This window comes from Clytia hemisphaerica, unplaced genomic scaffold (genome assembly GCF_902728285.1).
Source record: "Clytia hemisphaerica strain Z4C2 unplaced genomic scaffold, Clytia hemisphaerica genome assembly, whole genome shotgun sequence".
Taxonomy (NCBI): Eukaryota; Metazoa; Cnidaria; class Hydrozoa; order Leptothecata; family Clytiidae; genus Clytia; species Clytia hemisphaerica.
In genome coordinates, this window is record NW_027103463.1 from 205,312 (window position 1) to 224,249 (window position 18,938).

Below are 18,938 nucleotides of genomic sequence, written 5' to 3' on the forward strand. Positions count from 1 at the left end.
ACAGTATATAATTGTGTTTTAAATGTGGAAAGCCGTTTGTCTAATACTCTCGGTTAGTCGGGGGGTTTGGAATAAGCAGGGTGCAGGGGGGTTGGAAGAAATCTCAAAATTTAATAAGCGAGGGGGGGTTTCCCTGCTTGCAATCTGTTGGAAATTATGAATATGAAATTGCTTTGTCCTGTTTTAAAGTTTTTTCCTTTTTTTAACATTATTAGTATATTATGACTAGCCGTCACCCGGCGTCGCACCCGCCGAGTAGAGTGTTGTTGAACACATCAAAAGCCCTTTGGATGGTGGGAAAGGGTAATAAGCTTGAATTCTAAGCCGAAAAAACGAAAAATTACCACTTATCAATAATCGAAGCTTGAAAAATCGCATATTTTATGTTTGGTGACGTCATTTGGGACCTAAGTGACGTCATCGAAAGGATAATAAACTTTTCACTTCACTGAAAGTATTTCTTCATTGACTGAAAAGATTGTCTCGATGATTTCCGATCCAATGAGGGGTCAATCATTACTGAAATCCTTTTCAAACTCGAGATATTGTATTTTTAAGGTTTTGATGACGTCATCGGACCAAAAAAGCCTCAATTTAAATATATTTATTTTTGAAAGTTTCTATATACCAACTATTACCCCTCCCAACTTATTATCCATTAAATTTCCGATCAAATGAGGGGTCAACGACTTCCAAGCTCCTATCCAATCTCGAGATATCGCATTTTTCCTGTTTTGATGACGTCATCAACTGAAAACGCCTAAAAATTCAGCCAAATTTTAAAGTCACACTCAAGCCATATAAACCCTCCCATCTTATTCTCCATAAAATTCTCGATCCAATGAGGGGTCACCGACCTCCCAACTCCTTTTCAAACTCGAGATATTGCATTTTGAAGTTTTTCCCAAATCTGTGACGTCATTGGGTCTCTTTACCCCTAATGTTATCAACGGTCAATTCGCGAATTTTGAAATTTTTGCGGTCAACGGGTAGCTTATGCCCCAAGGGTCCCAAAAAACCCAAAAACGTCAATTATTTCCATGGGAAAGTGGGTTTTTAAATTTGCGAAAGATTGACACTGCAACGACTTCTTTAAAAAAACGCTAATTTTCACACTCTTCCCCTGACCACTTTCGCTTTCGTTTTCAACCACCCACACCACTGACCTTTATATAAAGGTCAGTGACCCACACCCATCCAAACAATCGGTCACGTAACTCTCAAACCCCAATCCCAAAAATCCATAATGGCCCCCCCACGGCTCACTCACATTAGACTTTTAGTATATAGATAGCCGTCACCCGGCGTCGCACCCGCCGAGTAGAGTGTTGTTGAACACATCAAAAGCCCTTTGGATGGCAAGGGACGTGTCCAAATTCACAGCAAAAATTTCCACATTTTAAACGCACATGGAAGAAAATGTCCAAATTCAAAGCAAAAATTTCCACGTTTTAAACGCAAGTGGAAGAAAGTGTCCAAATTCACAGCAAAAATTTCCACGTTTTACACGCACAGCGGGAAGAAAATGTCCAAATTCACAGCCAAAAGTTTTTTCCACGTTTTATTTAAACGCATGTGGAAGAAAATGTCGACCGATAATGATATATTGTATCATGTCGGTCGATTATCTTTGAATATTAAATCTAAACGTGCATTTTAAACGTGAAAAACCTTTTGGTTGGAAATTTGGACGTTTAGATTCTAAAAGTCGGTCGGTCTACAAAGTGAGTCGGTCGGTCGGTCGACAAAGTGAGGCGGTCGGTCGGTCTACAAAGTGAGGTGGTTTAATTTTTCAAATATACCTAGCATGATCAAAGTTGATAAAATGTCCTGTTTTTCAAGAATAGAAGAGAAGAGATTGCATCTCTCATGCCAAACCAAACGAAGCATCAAATCCAGGAAAGATTAATAATAAACTTCATCATCGTCCATTTCTTGTAACAATCACACAAAAATCATGATCCAATTCAACTCATTAAAGCATAAAACCCAAAGAAAAAGAGCAAATGAGCAGTAGCAACCAGTTGTTTTTTTGCCGCCATCTTTATTTTGACTGTTAGAAAGCAGTATGGTCCGATCAAAAATACGCTTCCGAACCGGGCGACGTTTCCCGATCGGCAAGGAACCGTAGGCATGTTTTCCGATGACGTGTCTCAAAAGAAACGTACTCCGCCTCAAAAAAAAAACTCTACTGTTTTCCCGCTCGGAGCTCGATTTAAAAAGAAAGTTGGAAAAAAATCCATAATGGCCCCCTCACGGCTCACTCACATTAGACTTTTAGTATATAGATAATGCAAAATGACTTTTTTTTTAATTATGAAATTTTTTTTGAAGGTGAAGCGTGACGCTACAGATCAAATCTGTGTTTTGACTGGACTCACCAACCTTTATGATTATAAGGGTACAGTTTGTTTTTTATTTTTTTAAATTCAAAATGCCCTGAATGTGTTACTGTAGTGTATTCATCTTACTTTTCTTATATTGTTTCTTTAAACTTTTTGCTATTTATTCTAGAAAATGAAAAATAGAACGGTTGAAGCTTCATTTTTCATCAATGAGAGAATCTACAGATGTCATTTTTTATAGAGAGGGACTATAAGATTTTTGCGAATGATAGGATATTCGGAAAAACTGCAGCGAATGTATTAAGTAAAACTTCACAAATGCCATTGAATATACAGTGTTTGTATGTCTTAAATTTCTTGCTTGCAACTTGCGAATCGAGGAGGCTCTGGATCGCTTCGCAACTTTTATATATATACGGCTTGTTCTAGGAGAAAGGGACCTCGAGAACAGATATTTTATACTTCCTAGCCGGTGGCTGCTCTTGGCTGCTGACTGATGGAAAAGGTAGATGTTATATCGGATGGCCAATCGTCACCTTGTTTTCTTTCCTATCTCTTATCCTATTTTTCTCTTTTCTGACTGCCTGAGTTTCTGAGACTTAGTTTCTCATTTCTGACTGAGTTTTCATACCTGTCAATCATTTGTCCATCAATTTTGACCAGTCTAATTTTCGCACCGAGTGGGATTCGAACCACCACCAAAGAAAGACCTTCAGATTCGGAAGCCAGCGCTCTATCCGTTGAGCCATCGCCGCACAGCAAAACCACGCAATTCATAACATATTATACCAAACTGGCAAAAGACGGGGGTAATATTATTATAATATGGGTAACAGTACCGCTTTTTTAAACCTGACTGAAATTCGAGCCGTTACTAGCAACCCTGACCCTACCTAACCCCCGGAAAAGTGACTATCAGCGATCCGTGGATAAAAAAATAAAATAAAAAAATGAAGGTGACTATTGGCCATCCGATATAAGAGCATCCGATGGAAAAACACAAAAAAATAGGTAACGCATGAAAACCCGCCATCTTGTTTCCAGGAATAGACTCTTGCGTGGAGCAAGCCATAATAATATTAGCTCTTCAATGCTCTCACCCTATTGGTTTAGGCTACAGAAGCTTGTTGATCTGGTAAGGATTCTGTGGAAGCTTGTCTGGCAGTCTGGCGTCTGGCAGGCTGTCTGGATCTGAGGTATAAAGAAGAAGTTCTTATTCCTCATTTTTATTTATTTTTTTATATTTTACTTTATTTTGTAAAGCATACATTTCAATTTTCATGAACTTTTTAGCTGGTTTGGAGGAAGCTTTTAATTTTGGTAGATTATCGGGATTATCAAGGTGAAGGTAAACTCTCAAAATTTTCTTTCTGGTAAAATTACTATCACTCTGTCACTATGACCCCGGTGTGTGGACATGGCCCAGACATTTTTTGGTGCCACTTGGTGAAAAGTCTCAAACATGACCCAAACTGGACTGGCCTGTGTATGTTCATAGGATGTGCTTGGGACTGGTTTTCAGAGGTGAAAATCCAAAATTTTATGACCCGAACTTGGTCAACCAACTTGCGGGCTTGGTCCCAATGTGTTCAGGCCAAAAGAATGTTTTGCTGTTTTGGTCAGAACTATGACTTTGGGGTGTGTTCAGACCATACTGTGAGAAAGAGGGTAACTTGCATCAGTGGAGGCTAACATGCATCAGTGGAGGCTAACATGCATAGCCCTCAAATGAATGACCTGGCTGGTCATTAAAATACACATACGCAGCTCCGCTCGCAGCTCTACTCTACCATTTTTGTTTTGATTTATTTTCGTATTTTAATGACCAGCCGGGTCTTTCATTTGAGGGCTATGCATGTTAGGCTCCACTGATGCAAGTTACCCTTTTTCACGGTACCGTGCTGATACCGTGTTAAATTTCTCCTGTTTGCCTTGCGATTGTGGGTAGGCAAAAGATATCTGGGTTGGTCTAAAACGCAGGAGCCAATACACCTTTCCCGTAATTCAAATTTCTCAGAAATGGCCCGGGAAAATGTGCGCTCCACCGTTGTGTATAAAATTGTTTGGGAGGTAAAAAACACATTTTTGCCTGCGGGGGTTAGGGAAAATGGGATTTGAGCCTCTAACTTTTGACAGCGACCTTCTTTTTGCAAAATATTTTCAGGGTGGTATAATATCATGAATAGATTGAACATACTAAAATTTGAGGGGATTTTGTTCGACAGAACTTAAGAAAAGCTTAAAAAACCAACTTCCCCTAAGAAGGGAACGGCAGGCAAAAACGGGTTTGTTTACCTCCAGAGACCAAACGGTGTAGAGCATCAAAATAATGCGCGCGCATTAGTTTTACGAATTATGGGAAAAGTGTATTGGAGTAGCCAATTTGGCTAGGTTGTGGGGTAGCTAGACTGCACGCATCCCCTCTGATATGATTTGATATATAGGGAATGCATATTGTCTAAAATATTTCTGTCCCAACTTACCCCCTTCTTTTCTTTTTTCATTATTGATTATGTGTCATAGCAACACAATGACTTCTTTTTTTCTTTGTTCAATGAATAGACCTTTTTTCAAAGAGGCCACCCTGTTGAATAATTATGTAGTCCAGCAGAAAAACAATGATAAAACCATGCATAATTATTACAATATGCATGATACAGTAATTATGCATGGCTCTATCATTGTTTTTGTGGCTGGACTACATAATTATTCAACAGGACGTCCTCTTTGAAAAAAGGTCTATGAAAATTGATAATTATGAAAACAACAGCACAATGACTTCATTTCTTTCTTTGATTGGATGTGACGAAATTATGTAAAGTTATACAAATTTTGGTTACCCCAAAATTTCATACACAATACGCATCCCCTATAACAAAATGAATTCTGGGAATGCGCTCAGCCTATATCAGTTCGGCAAATTGCATAAATCCGCAACGCTGCGAAATTCTGCATCTTTAGCGTTGTGATATTCCGCAACATTGTGAAATTCCGCAGCTTTATCGCTGCATAATTTCGCAGCCCTAGCCTATGGACCAAAACCGGCATCGCAGGGCCTAGACCGGGGTGCCAAAATAATGTGCATTTTGAAGAACAACTCAAAAGGAAACTTTTTTACCCTAGCATTTTAATTTCCTACCTAGGGATTATTCACAATCATTCTTGGTAGAAATGTTACTATGTTCAAAAAAGCGCTACTTTGTTCAAGAAATCAAGGTTTTGCCTGATTTTGCATGTGTTTAGAAGAAAATTGGTAGGCGCTCATAATTTTTAAAATCACAACCTTCAATTGGAAGCGTTGCGTAAAATAGCACCGCAACCCTGGGGAAACGCTGCGAAAAACCACAAGTTGCCGAACTGATACGGGGTAGCGTGTATTTCATGACCAGAGTAAAAAAATTAAACATTTTTAGCTGATAATCCTCATTGGAGCCAGGGGGTAGAATTTTGGGAAAATATTCTAATCATTCGTTATGATGCAGAAGATATTCAAGATTTAACTTAACACATGGTCAGAGCTTGTTTCCTGCACTATTTGAACTGATGAGACCTTCTGATTAAATATAATTATCAAATGCAATTTGCTTACAAGGTGTGAATCCCTGAGTTACCATAAGGCTTACACCTATTAATTAGGACCTAATTTAGGTATAATTGGGTATAATTAATTTACTTTAAAGGAAATCTTCCTTTGATGTTAAGATAACCCATTGTTACAGATTGTTCGGATTTTCATTTTGAGTCTTTGTTAGAATGTTGGGGATCTAAAAATATTCTCTACTTTTCACCATAAAAATGGTCTGGCCTGTAATTTTTCAGAGTGTGAGAGGAAGAAAGACAAGATGGCGACCGCACTCAGTAAACAGAAGTAGATTTTAGTACTTTTTACAAAAATTACTACAGTAACAGTTCCATTTTGTCAAACTCAATCTTCAAAAAAGTAGCTGATGGAAAAAGGAAAAGAAAGTCTTCAAGTATTCAATATTTTAGCATTTAATTCTATAACAAAAGTCAAATTTTCTAGGGGCCTAGCTGTAGTGCAAAGGGATTTGAGACTGACAGTGTTCGGAACGTTGATATTGTTCAAACTAAAAAGGTAAATTACAATTGGTCAAGTAAGTTTCAAAATAAAAAAGTCCAAAATATTTGAAAGATTTTTTAAGTCCAAATGTCTATAAAAGTATAAGTCTAGATGTTTGAAAGTATAGTGTGTAAATATGAATTGAAAAAGTATAAGTCTATATGAGTGAATAAGTTTCAATGTACTGAAAATATACAAAGTCTTAAACCTAAGGCACAGAAAAACAAAATGGCTGACACATGAAAGAAAAACAAAATGGCCACACTGAAAAAAGCAAAGAAACAAAAATGCAAAAACAAAAACCTACCAGGTAGCCAGTGAATAAATACTGTGAGTACCCAGTGCACAAGTGAAAATCAAAATGAATTATTATTAAAATTTGTGAAAATCTGATTTCCTTGACATCTTGACTCTATGACTGTCAAGTCAGATCTGAAGTGAACTGAAATGTGTGCCTGTATTTATATAAAAAATAAGTCCCTATCCATATTATGTCATTAAATTAACTAAGTGAAAAAAGCAATTAAATGAATAAATAATTAAAAGTAATTATCCTAGAGTGACACATTGTTGACAAAAATGAACTTTAAAACAAAAGACACTCCACATGAGAATTGAGAAACTGATGTGTCCATGGTTTCTGCCCCCCCCTTAAAATAAGGGGGGGTCAAAAAAATTGCCTTTTAAAAAAGGGGGGATTTTTGTCATTTTTTTTAAATAAGGGGGGATTCTTTATCAAGGGCTGCAAGAATCTATCAAAATAAGAAAAAAGGGGGGACTAAAATATTTGGTTTTATTGATAATAATTTTCTTTGTCTAATAATAATATATCTTCTATCCCGTTTTCGTGCTCACAATCTCATACCCACTATTTTGCAGACCATGCTATATTGAAAGTTATGTACATTAGAATGACCTTTAACAGACCAAATCAAACCATAAAAACTATTATTCTCCTCAATTAGATAACGTTTTAAGCTGTTTTGAGGGTGTAAAAAGTGAAAAATTTTCTTCGTCGCCCAACCATGGTGGGCGACATTTTTATCCTTAATCTTGCCCCTCCCAACTAAAATGGCTCGCCGGGTCCCATGAATCTGCATACTCACTTCTCTCTCTCTCTCTCTATCTATTGTAAAAATTGTTTGCTGAAGGGTACAAAGATTTTCTTGAAATAGTTGGTCGACATCAATGATCTTTGACATTTTCAGCTCTGTCACATCCAAAATCAATGTCATAAGCATGAAATCTTACTTGTGTTATACTGCCTAAATTCTCTATATGGGAAGACCACTTACTCGACCTAACTTTAACTAGGACTACAATCAGAAAACATTCCCAGTTCAAATCTAATGATAAAGATAATTTACAAGGCCTAAGATATGAACAAAACACAACTGTTGTACCAGGTACTGCATCTTTTGTTTGGTTTTATTCATAAAAAGTTTTATTTGTATCATTTGATTACAGGATCCAGTTTATTTTCAATGATTTCTTTTATTGAATTTTATTTAGTTGGATATCATTATGTATCTAATATAATGTTGATGGCATTGATATCAAACCAATCGTTGTACTTTGTTATTGTCAAAGTCTAAAAATAAAAATCTGAGGGGGGATTGCTCTTTTTTTTTCATTTTAAGGGGGGACATTCTAACAAGGGGTACCGGTAATTTTTGTTCGATTTAAGGGGGGAGTTTTCTTTAAGGGCAAAATTGCATTTTAAGGGGGGACTGAAAAAGTAGGCAGAAACCATGTGTGTCACAAGGGACTGAATGAAACAAAAGAACAAAGGAAAACAAGTGAGACTCAATGAAAACTGTGAAATAAATTTTTTGGTTTTTCTAATTTTATAATTTTTATGGAAACATATTCAACAATACCAAGGTTGCATTACACTCCCTGCCAAAGCAAAACAATTTATTTCAGTTCAGTCTATTAGAACAGTTCAGTAAACAAATCTGGATCATCAATACCATGTACAAGAATAAGACTTCGAACCGATCTCGAGGTTTCACGTTTGACATTTTCGTTTGGATTCTTATATTCTACCACGACACGTCTGACATTTCCATCGTCCCCGGTTTCGATTGATTTGATCATCTCGTACGTGTAGGTTTTGCTGATCACTGAATTGACTTTTGTGAATAAAACAATATCGCCAATTTGAAGGTTACGATCTTGGCGAAACCATTTGCTTTGGTGCATTAACTTTGGTACATGACTCAAGAGCCAAGTTTCGAACCATGAGTCATAAATTTTTGTATTCGTTTTCAGAATCTTTGATGGATCGTCTGTAACAATGAAATCTCCAACAGGACTGCGTTCATTATTTCGTCCAAGAAGCAATCTGTTTGGCGTTAATAGATCCATGTTTTCAACAGCTGTGACGTTGCCAACAGCTAGCGGAAGATTGTTGCAGGTGTTGGCAATGGTGGCTGTCAGTGTTTCCCATTGTAGGATTGAAAGTCTTTGATTGTTGAAGGTCTTTTCCAATGATAGATTGATGTGTTTGATCTTTCTCTCTACCTTTCCATTGACATTATGTCCGCCAACTGGACATGTTTGAAATTCCACGCTTCTTTCCTTGAACATCCTTGATTTGACATCAGTGTAGTTCAACTTCATGCCTTTTGTAGCTTTGACGAGCTGTGATCCTTCGTCGCAGAATACTTTCTTTGGAAAACCATATCTCGTGGAAAATCGAGTAAACGCTTGGATGAATGCTGAAGAAGAATAGTCGTCCATGACATTGATCATCATTGCAGAGGTGGAACAACAACAATACACAACTAGCCATATTTTTACTGTTGTTCGCTTGTGTGAAGGTGATAATGATTGATATGGTCCACTGAGGTCGATCTGTGAGTTATAAAATGCCGGAGCAACTGTTAGACTTGAAGGTGGAATTGGTCCCATGATGGCTTCAATCCGCTTCTTGAGGATGATACGACATTTTGTGCATGTTCTTCTGATTAGCTTGACAAGCGAGCGGCCATTAATGATGTACACTTTCTTTAGAATTTCTCTGATAGTAGTTTCAATGCCAGAATGACATGCAGAGCTGTTCCAGTGGATGTCATACACAATGCTGAAGGCTATGGGTGAGTTTCCATCGATTATAGGTACACAAAAGGATGAGCTGGATAGGTCCAACATGGCAGATGTGAATCGTCCGACGATTGTTGTCTTTGTATCTGATAGGATGCGTCCATTGTATGTTAGTATCCCATCTTTAAGTGTTGAAATTGGTTCATATTTTCGTGGTTCGACGAGATGAAGAATTTCTTCTGTCGCCTTTTTGAAGAAATAGAGCTCAGCCAAATGGATTTCATCGTTTGTTAGCTGAGTTGATTTGGATGAAGACTTCTTTCTTGTGATGTTGCAGAATTTGATAACGTAAGCAAGAATTCGGATGACTGTCGAAAAGCTTCTGTGGTTTGGGTCGATGAGATAATTTGAGTGTGTTGATCTCTTCTTGAATTCTTTGTTGTTAATGTGGAAGATTTGAACTTCTTTATTCACCTCAGATCTCTGAATCACTTAGCTTCAAATTTTCTGCACTCTTGATAGGAAATTGTGAATGATCTAAATGCATCCAATCAAAGCCATTTATCCAAGTTGAGGTCCTGGAAACATCTTTCAAGGTTGCTCCCTTTCGAGTGCCAATATCTGCAATCATGTTGTTAGTGTTGACGTAGAACCAATCTTGATTTGAAGTGAATCGCTTGATTTCGATGACTCTGGTTCGAACATACTGCTTGAGTGGTTTGTTCTCGTTACTTATCCAATGTAAAACAATCTGACTGTCTGTCAACTTAATTGAAGATTGGTGCCACGTGGTTAATGAGCGTTTGACGATCTCTCCTGTATGGGTGTTTATCACAGCAGCATACAATTCTCCTCGTGGTTGAGATGTTCCTTTTGGCACAGTTCTTGTTCTTGAAAAGATCAGTTGACACGAGTACTCTCCATTTCGCCGTAGAAATCTTCCATAGATTGAAACGCAAACCATTGAGTGACTGGCATCTCCAAAGTCCAGAGTGTCCATCTTTAAGTCGATTGCATCTTCTGGGACTATGGCTCGATTAAATCGTAGATCTCCTATTTCCTTCATCATGTCGAAATTTGATTCCCAGATGGACCGGAGGTTATCGGGGATGATATCGTCCCAATTGAGTTGTCGCTGTACTAGATCCTGAAGATCAATTTTCATTGAAGCTATTAAGGGTGAAACTTTACCAGTCAAATCAAACAATTCAGCAACTTTGGATGCACATTGTCTTCTTGTTAAATTTGAAGGTATACCTTTTATTGATTGTTCAGGTTTCCTCCCACGAATCTTCTTGTTGAAATTGAGTTCCCCAACATTGAGAGCTAGCTCATCTGATTTGACAAGCCATCTCATACCACCAACATGGATTGTTTCTCCATCATCACTGAGGGTGCTTGGTGGGTCTTCTCTTGAAAATGCTATGCCTTTCAATTGGAATCCACCACGATTCAATACAAGTTCGAGCTCATCTGCACGACGATGAGCTGTTTCAAGGTCTTTCTCGCCAGTTACACAATCATCAACATAAATATCCTTTTGCACAATGTTGTTGACTTTGGGGTATTCCTCCTTTGATAACTGAGCAATTTTGCGCAAAGCGAATTCGGCTTGGTTGCTGGACGATTTGACTCCGTATATCAGAGTCTTGATAACCTTCTGTTCTGGTGATTTTGATGGATCCAAGCTGTTTTGCCAAAGATATCTCTGATAACACCAATGACTCTTGTGTAGCTTTATCGTATTGTACATCTTCTTTATGTCTGTATGGATAGCTGTTGGTTGGACAGACCATCTGATTAATATTTCTTGAAGATGATTCAGGTTGTTTCTGCCTTTTGCCAATACGTCATTTAGGCTGAAACCTGAAGCTGTAGGTTGGGACGCATCGAACACAATTCTACAAGGCGTACTAAAGGAGTTAGATTTCCAAACGGCTCTCCATGGAATATAATAATGCATCTTACAAGTTTGCAGTTGGTCCTGGTCTTCTTTTGGGAGGTTGCATACATATTCAACATATCCAAGTTGCTGCAGCTTTGCTTCTGACTCGAGAACATCTTGCTTGTCCTTTTGATTGTTGGGATGATTGAGTTTTCGAACTTGTTGCTGATATGTTTTCATTGCCTTGTCCTTGTTGTTGACCAAGCGTGCTTCTGGATCTGCTATGAAAGGAAGGAGTGCTGTTGCAGTCTTGCTCTCCAAATCAACGGTGATGGATGAATTGATGATGCTCTGCTCGATTTCCTCTTTGCAGCTGATGACATCATTTGATGGTTGCTTGCATGCTTTGCAGTTGCGACAATCTGGGCAGCGATATGATATCTCACTACCTGTTGCTTCTACTTCTTCAAAAATCTTCATTGTTGTTGAAATGTGGGTAGGTGATTCATCGTGGAAATTTTGTTGCACGAGATCTGTTGAATTGCATTGGCTGAATCCTAGCAGAGGGACAGCTGATTGGCTTCTAATCATGTTGAATTGATTTGAAAAGAATGTGGAGGATGTCAATGTGTTGAATTGCTGATGAATTTTGGTGAAGCTGTGATGTGGTCCACCGACCACTCCTCTTCCCCCAGTTGAATTGTTGAATTTCGATTCGTACAATGCAAGACCTGATGGGAGTTGGATGACCATTTTTGGGTGATGACGAAGGTATTTGACTCCAATCATCATATGCACTTCACCACCAATGTTGTTTGGAAGCTTTGGAATTGGACTGGTTCCTCCTGATGAGATGTGATAGTCAATGATGTCTTGTTCAACGACGTCTAATGGATATGTTGGGAATGTAGATGTGATACGATCGAGACAAACACCGGAGAACGTGACTTCTTGATCATCGTGAAGTGGGATAGTGACACTGAAGATTCCATTCAACGATTTGGTTTGACACTCACCAACGCCACCAAGTATGACCGGTTCGGATGATATCTTCTTTGCTTTGCTGCCGAGTAGCTCTATTGCTTTCTTGCTGACAACGAAATCGCTGCAACCATTGTCGTAGAAAATTAACAAGTTGTTGCCATTGATGGATATTTGTTGAAGGAGATACACACCACGATCATCGCATATCTCGTTGCTGGCTTTGTAGAGTTTGATCTCCCTTGAGAATTGAGGTAAAGCTGGACTTTTGATGAAACGCTTGACAAAGGTATCGAGAAGTTGTTGATTTGATGGTTGAGTCTTGTGCTCCTCACAAACTAGCACATGCTTCTTGATGGTGTCGTTTTGATGGGATGGATGAGCACAGACAAAGTCGTGTTGGCACTTTCCATCGACATGTTTTCCCGAAGATGCATCTGCTCCAGGAAATAAGCATTGAGCGCAAAATCCCTTCTTCTTCAAGATGGTGTATCGATCTTCAGGTGATTTGAATACGAATGATTTACATGTGTAGTACTGCATGATTTTCTTTCCATTTCGGCTTTTGGTTGCAATGTGGTCTGCTCTTCCCTCTGGTGAATTGCAAATGCTGCAGTGTACGTCATCACCGTCTTGATTCCAGTGACATGAACCATTACGTCTGGCACCAGCATTCTTGTCATCCTTCTTCTTGATTGTCTCTTTCTTGAAATTTAAGAGACGTTTTTGTTCATTGACTCGTCTCTCCTTGATTAAGAATTCAATCATCTTTTGCCAAGTTTCCTTTGGGCTGAGATCCTCTTCACCAAAATCTACCAAAAATTGAGTTGATCGTCTTTCACCGATGACTTCATGAATATCTGAAATGCTGCTACCATAGTACAGATATTCTTCAATGTTGTGTTTTTCTGCAAGGGACGACACATCCTGCATGATATTGATTAGAGTGCTTATGCCGGATATGAGCTTCTCAGGATCTCGTTTGTTGAAGTCGATACTTTTGAGTTGATGAAGTCTTCTGGATAACATCACTTTTGAGTCACCGAAGGATTTTTTGAGTCGTTCCCAAATTTCGTCTATGTTGTTGATGGTCTTCACCATTGTTAGTGCTGCATCTGTCAGATAATTGTTTCGTAGAAGATCTGGTAAAAGTTCCTTCGGAGTTGAAGACAAGTGCATTTTTTCGAAGTTGGTTCGAAACGTATAAAAATCAGTATTGGAGTCATAACCAGAGAACTTCTCTAATTTGATATTGAGTTTAGATTTGTTAAACTCAGAATGTTTGTCAAGTTCTCGCTTACTAATTTCCTTGGTAAGATTGAGGACGTAAGCCTGTTTCTTCTCATCTAGGTCGACATATCTTTGCCCAGTTTTGCGGATCATGATAAGTGTTTCGGCACTTTTGATAGGTGAGTCAAGGCATTCAGTGTAACTTTCTGTGATTTTATCAAATCGTTGATGAACGTTCGAAGAAAGATTTTTCCGTAAGAGTAAAAGTTCAGAGGATTCTGCTTTGTCCATTGCACAATCAAAAGTTATCTCTAGCTTTTCAATGTCTCTATTGATGCAATCAAGACGAAAGTTGATCTTACTTACGTTCTATTTGGGCTGCTTCGTTATCTTTGATTTTGGTCTGACTCAGGTTGGCTTTTGATTTTCGGTCGTAAATGCCTGTTATGAATTCTTTAATTGACATAATTGCTTGATTAACAGAAATCCTCACATCTTCCTCGAGTTCCTCTTTTCGACGTTTGATTATGACCTCCTTTTTGCGAATTGAGCTTCTGATTTGTTCGAGCTTTGTGATGATAACATTTGAATCTTCAGGACTGAGATCATTGATTGGGATTTCTTCCATCATGTCAATAGCATCTTGTGCCAAAATCATTAGATCGATGGCTTCATCACTTGGCTCTGCCATTATGGAGTCTAGTTGAACAGTTTGAGTTGTGTCGGAGTCAGTATGAGTTGCGTCGAAGTCGGTGTGAGTTGCGACGGAGTCGGTGTGAGTTGCGACGAAGTCGGTGTGAGTTGCTTCGGAGTCGGTATGAGTTGCGTCAGAGTCGGTATGAGTTGCGTCGGAGTCGGTATGAGTTACGTCGGAATCAGGGTGAATTGATTCGCGAATAGATAAATTATGAAAATGAGAGGTGAGTTCTTCGTCAATGCTTCTGAGGGGAATGATTCGGCCAGTTGAATTGAGTTGGCTGTAGTCGATCCTTGTGATGCCTCGTCTTGACATTGACAATTGAATTGAGTTGAAGTGTCACCACTGTTTGAATGTAGTGCAAAGGGATTTGAGACTGACAGTGTTCGGAACGTTGATATTGTTCAAACTAAAAAGGTAAATTACAATTGGTCAAATAAGTTTCAAAATAAAAAAGTCCAAAATATTTGAAAGATTTTTTAAGTCCAAATGTCTATAAAAGTATAAGTCTAGATGTTTGAAAGTATAGTGTGTAAATATGAATTGAAAAAGTATAAGTCTATATGAGTGAATAAGTTTCAATGTACTGAAAATATACAAAGTCTTAAACCTAAGGCACAGAAAAACAAAATGGCTGACACATGAAAGAAAAACAAAATGGCCACACTGAAAAAAGCAAAGAAACAAAAATGCAAAAACAAAAACCTACCAGGTAGCCAGTGAATAAATACTGTGAGTACCCAGTGCACAAGTGAAAATCAAAATGAATTATTATTAAAATTTGTGAAAATCTGATTTCCTTGACATCTTGACTCTATGACTGTCAAGTCAGATCTGAAGTGAACTGAAATGTGTGCCTGTATTTATATAAAAAATAAGTCTCTATCCATATTATGTCATTAAATTAACTAAGTGAAAAAAGCAATTAAATGAATAAATAATTAAAAGTAATTATCCTAGAGTGACACATTGTTGACAAAAATGAACTTTAAAACAAAAGACACTCCACATGAGAATTGAGAAACTGATGTGTCACAAGGGACTGAATGAAACAAAAGAACAAAGGAAAACAAGTGAGACTCAATGAAAACTGTGAAATAAATTTTTTGGTTTTTCTAATTTTATAATTTTTATGGAAACATATTCAACAATACCAAGGTTGCATTACACTAGCTCCTTTCACTTTCACCATGACTCTGCCCTGGACCAGGGTTAACAGTACCCCAGACCTCCCAGCTACTTTTCTTTTCAAGCTGCAGCATACTCTAAAACTCAATCTTTTGATAAAAAAAGGATGGCAACTTAAAATCCTAGAAATTTGCCTGAGAACCTACAGTGCTGTAAATGTAATTTTGGGAGCATAATAGGGAGAATAGTGTGGGCAGGGGTTTATTTTTAAAGGGGACTCTAAGGATCCAAGCGGGGGTTCTAGGGGGCAGAGCACCCTTACAAAATTATAAAAGCCTGAAATGACTAACCTAAGATTGGCTACTGTAAACACCTAGATTAAAAAAGGTCCTAAAGAAATGTAAATACATGATTATAAATTAGGAAAGAAGTCTAAGGTTATTCATATTTTAACCGGACAAAGTAAAAAAGTAAGCTTAGAAATCGGTAGAAACTACGAAATGACCGCTAATTACCTTTCACTGGCCTCTTGTTACAGCACTGACCTGAGAAATGTTAAGCTTTTTGCAACAAACAGATGGCAGTAAAGGGTCTAAAAATACAGGAGGTGAAAATGGACGAAGATACTTTTGGAATGCAAAAGGGTTCGGTTTTTAAGAGTTCGACAAATGTGGACATAGCTTTTCTTCAGGAGATTTGGATGCTTCAATGAGATGACAGACTTTGATAGGAATTGCCAGTTTTATCCACGTCATAATTCACTTAAAATCATTTAAATGTATTTTTTTTGACAGTCATCAGCGATTTGTTGACTGAAAATCTATTGTGTCAGTCACGATGGCCGAGTGAAAAATAACCAAATTATTAAATCTTAGAAAACGAGCAAAAGAAATAAAAGGAGCACCTTACCTTTTGATTCATTGCTTCATTTCTTATCGAACCGGATCATTTTTTGTTATAATCTTATTGCAGTCTCTAATTTATGCTCATTAAAGATGGGTAAGATAATACTGTAGCCTGGTTTTGCTATTAGTTAGACCCCTCGGCGAATAAAGTACAACATGACTGACTGAATTTTGAGTTTGAAGGACTGGATTGTTTTTATGTCCAAGAGAAATAAAATATTGGCCGACCACAGAACGCAAGCTACAAAATAAAAGAAATGATGCGTAATCTTTTAGGAAGAGATAATTCTATTGTTGGAATTCTATTCAAATTATTGTTGAAATTATTTTTTAGAATACCCCACAAGAAAAAACGAAAATGTCAAAATTTAAAACTGGCCTTCTTCTGGTGCAACATATCAAACATCAAAACATCCATTCTGTTTTGAAAGAAGTCAGTCAATTGGTGGAGAAGAAGCTTTATATTGACTTTCAACAGTCCTTTTTGAAAAAGCCTTCGTCAGCTGGTGATGCACAAATTGAAAGAAATGAGTACTTCAACCTACTTTCCATGGTTTACTCGAGACCAAAAGAACTTTGCAGTCAACTTGAAATGCAAGTTTTGTTACCACCATGTATCAAAGCGAATGATCCAAGGAAAGTTAAACAGCCTATTGATATCCTTTTTGTGGCAGATCAAAACTCATCGAATAATTTGATAGAACTTGTTGTGAAGGAAATTACGTGCAGTAATGATGTTGTTTTGAAAGTCATCGGTGAAAATGAATACGTCAACCAGGATTCAACCAAATACCAGTTTGATTTTTCGAAACTCTATTCTGGTGTAGTTATAGGAGGGACTTTTGATCGCATTCACGACGGACATAAACTGTTAATACAAACTGCTTTGTTACTGGGCGAAGAGAAATTGACTGTGGGTGTTGCCGACGGACCGCTGCTCGAAAAAAAGATCGTCAAAGAACTAATAGAGCCTGTAGACCAACGCATTGAGAATGTGATTCAACTAATCGATGAATCAAAACCTGGTAAGCATCTTTCTTGAAACAACATACAACTTGAACGTGCATATTTAAATTGATTTAATCCAAGAGAAAATCGAATCATTTCATTGCATTGTTATATGTCTCTCTTGGGACTGTTTTATGTAAAATCACGTGTCCAAAACAAACTTGTAAAACTATTGAAACAATCAAAATCAGCCATATTTAGTTTGATTTTCTATTTTGACATGTGACATTTTTTTTGATTTTGTATCCCGCTGCATACGGTTTGTTTACAAATTTCGCCAGTACTTTTATGTCCCTTTAAATCCCATTTATAAGTCAAATCTGTGTGGTCGAATTACTCTAGGTAGTGTCATCTTTTCTCCTATAGGTATTGAACACAAAGTGGTCCCAATCACCGACCCTTGTGGTCCCTCTGGTACAGATGATGATTTGCAACTTCTCTTGGTGTCTGAAGAAACCATCAAGGGAGGTCCACTGGTCAACCAAGAACGTCAAAAGAATGGCCTGCCTCAACTAGACGTCATGAATATTGAACTGGTCGGTGAAAGTTCCACTGATCTATCTGAAAGTCTAAACGCCGAGGGGAAAGTGAGCTCTTCTGCTGCACGTGTTAGAGAATTAGGGCGATTGTTACGTGAACCGAACCGACCGCTTGAGGATGGGAAATGTTACGTCATCGGTGTGACCGGAGGCATAGCGTCTGGCAAGTCATCTATTGTGAAAAGGTTTGAGCAAATGGGTGCTTTTACTGTTGACTGTGATTTGCTTGGTCATAGAGCGTACAACCCTGGTGAAATGGCTTACAAGAAAGTTGTAGAAGAGTTCGGCTCACATATTTTAAATGAAGACGGTACTATTAACCGAAGAAAACTAGGACCCATTGTTTTCGCTGACAAACGAAAGTTAGAGTTATTGAATAGTATAGTTTGGCCTGAAATTCATAAGATGAAGCAAGACATTATTGATGAAGTATCGAGAGAAGGAAAACATAAGATTGTTGTTTTTGAAGGAGCTGTTCTTTTTGAAGCAGGATGGGACAAAGAAGCTAACGAGGTCTGGTGTTGTGTTATCCCCAAACACGAAGCTGTCCAACGAATCATGGATAGGAATAAACTTTCTGAGGAAGAAGCCTTGAAACGCATCGCTTCACAAATGAGTAACGAAGAGCGCGTCAGCAAATCGCACGTTGTGTTGAGCACGTTATGGGAAAGAGACTTCACACAGAAACAATGTGAAAAAGCTTGGAAGTTATTGAATGAACGCATTAGCCTTGGAACGAAACCTCTGTCTTCACTTTGAACCAAATTCTTTTTTTTATGATTTTTTAAAGTACTTTTTTTGGAGAAAATCCAGGACGTAAGGTTGATTTATAGAGATAGAACCCTTGTTGATGGTCTTCCAAAATAGTAAGACGAAGACTTTTTGATTTACACCGGAGATATATTTACATATTGAAATGTTTTTCAGTTTCTTTGTTAAAACCATATACTGTACACCACTGAAAAAGAGTCCCAGGAAAGCTCTTTTTAAAATGTCAATATCAATAAATGAAATTATGAGGAGTACTAGCAGGATATAAAAAATTATGAAAATTATTTCTAAATTTGATGAATTTCTATAATATGATTTTA

At 37.8% G+C, this 18,938-nt stretch overlaps 2 protein-coding genes across 2 annotated transcripts; one reads left to right on the forward strand and one right to left on the reverse strand.

Moving 5' to 3' along the window:
- Positions 1–6,379: 6,379 nt before the first annotated feature.
- On the reverse strand, positions 6,380–15,135 carry LOC136798276 (uncharacterized protein PFD1115c-like). Its single transcript, XM_067054858.1, has 3 exons — positions 14,977–15,135; positions 13,937–14,676; positions 6,380–6,433 (listed from the first exon to the last, which is right to left on the reverse strand). The coding sequence occupies exons 2-3, from the start codon at positions 14,580–14,582 to the stop codon at positions 6,429–6,431; spliced, it is 651 nt and encodes a 216-aa protein (XP_066910959.1). The 5' UTR covers positions 14,583–14,676; positions 14,977–15,135; the 3' UTR covers positions 6,380–6,428.
- Positions 15,136–16,638: 1,503 nt separating this feature from the next.
- LOC136798277 (bifunctional coenzyme A synthase-like) lies at positions 16,639–18,697 on the forward strand. The gene is made up of 2 exons (XM_067054859.1): positions 16,639–17,325; positions 17,675–18,697. Exons 1-2 carry the CDS (start codon positions 16,659–16,661, stop codon positions 18,604–18,606), a joined length of 1,599 nt encoding a protein of 532 aa, XP_066910960.1. The 5' UTR covers positions 16,639–16,658; the 3' UTR covers positions 18,607–18,697.
- Positions 18,698–18,938: the final 241 nt, after the last annotated feature.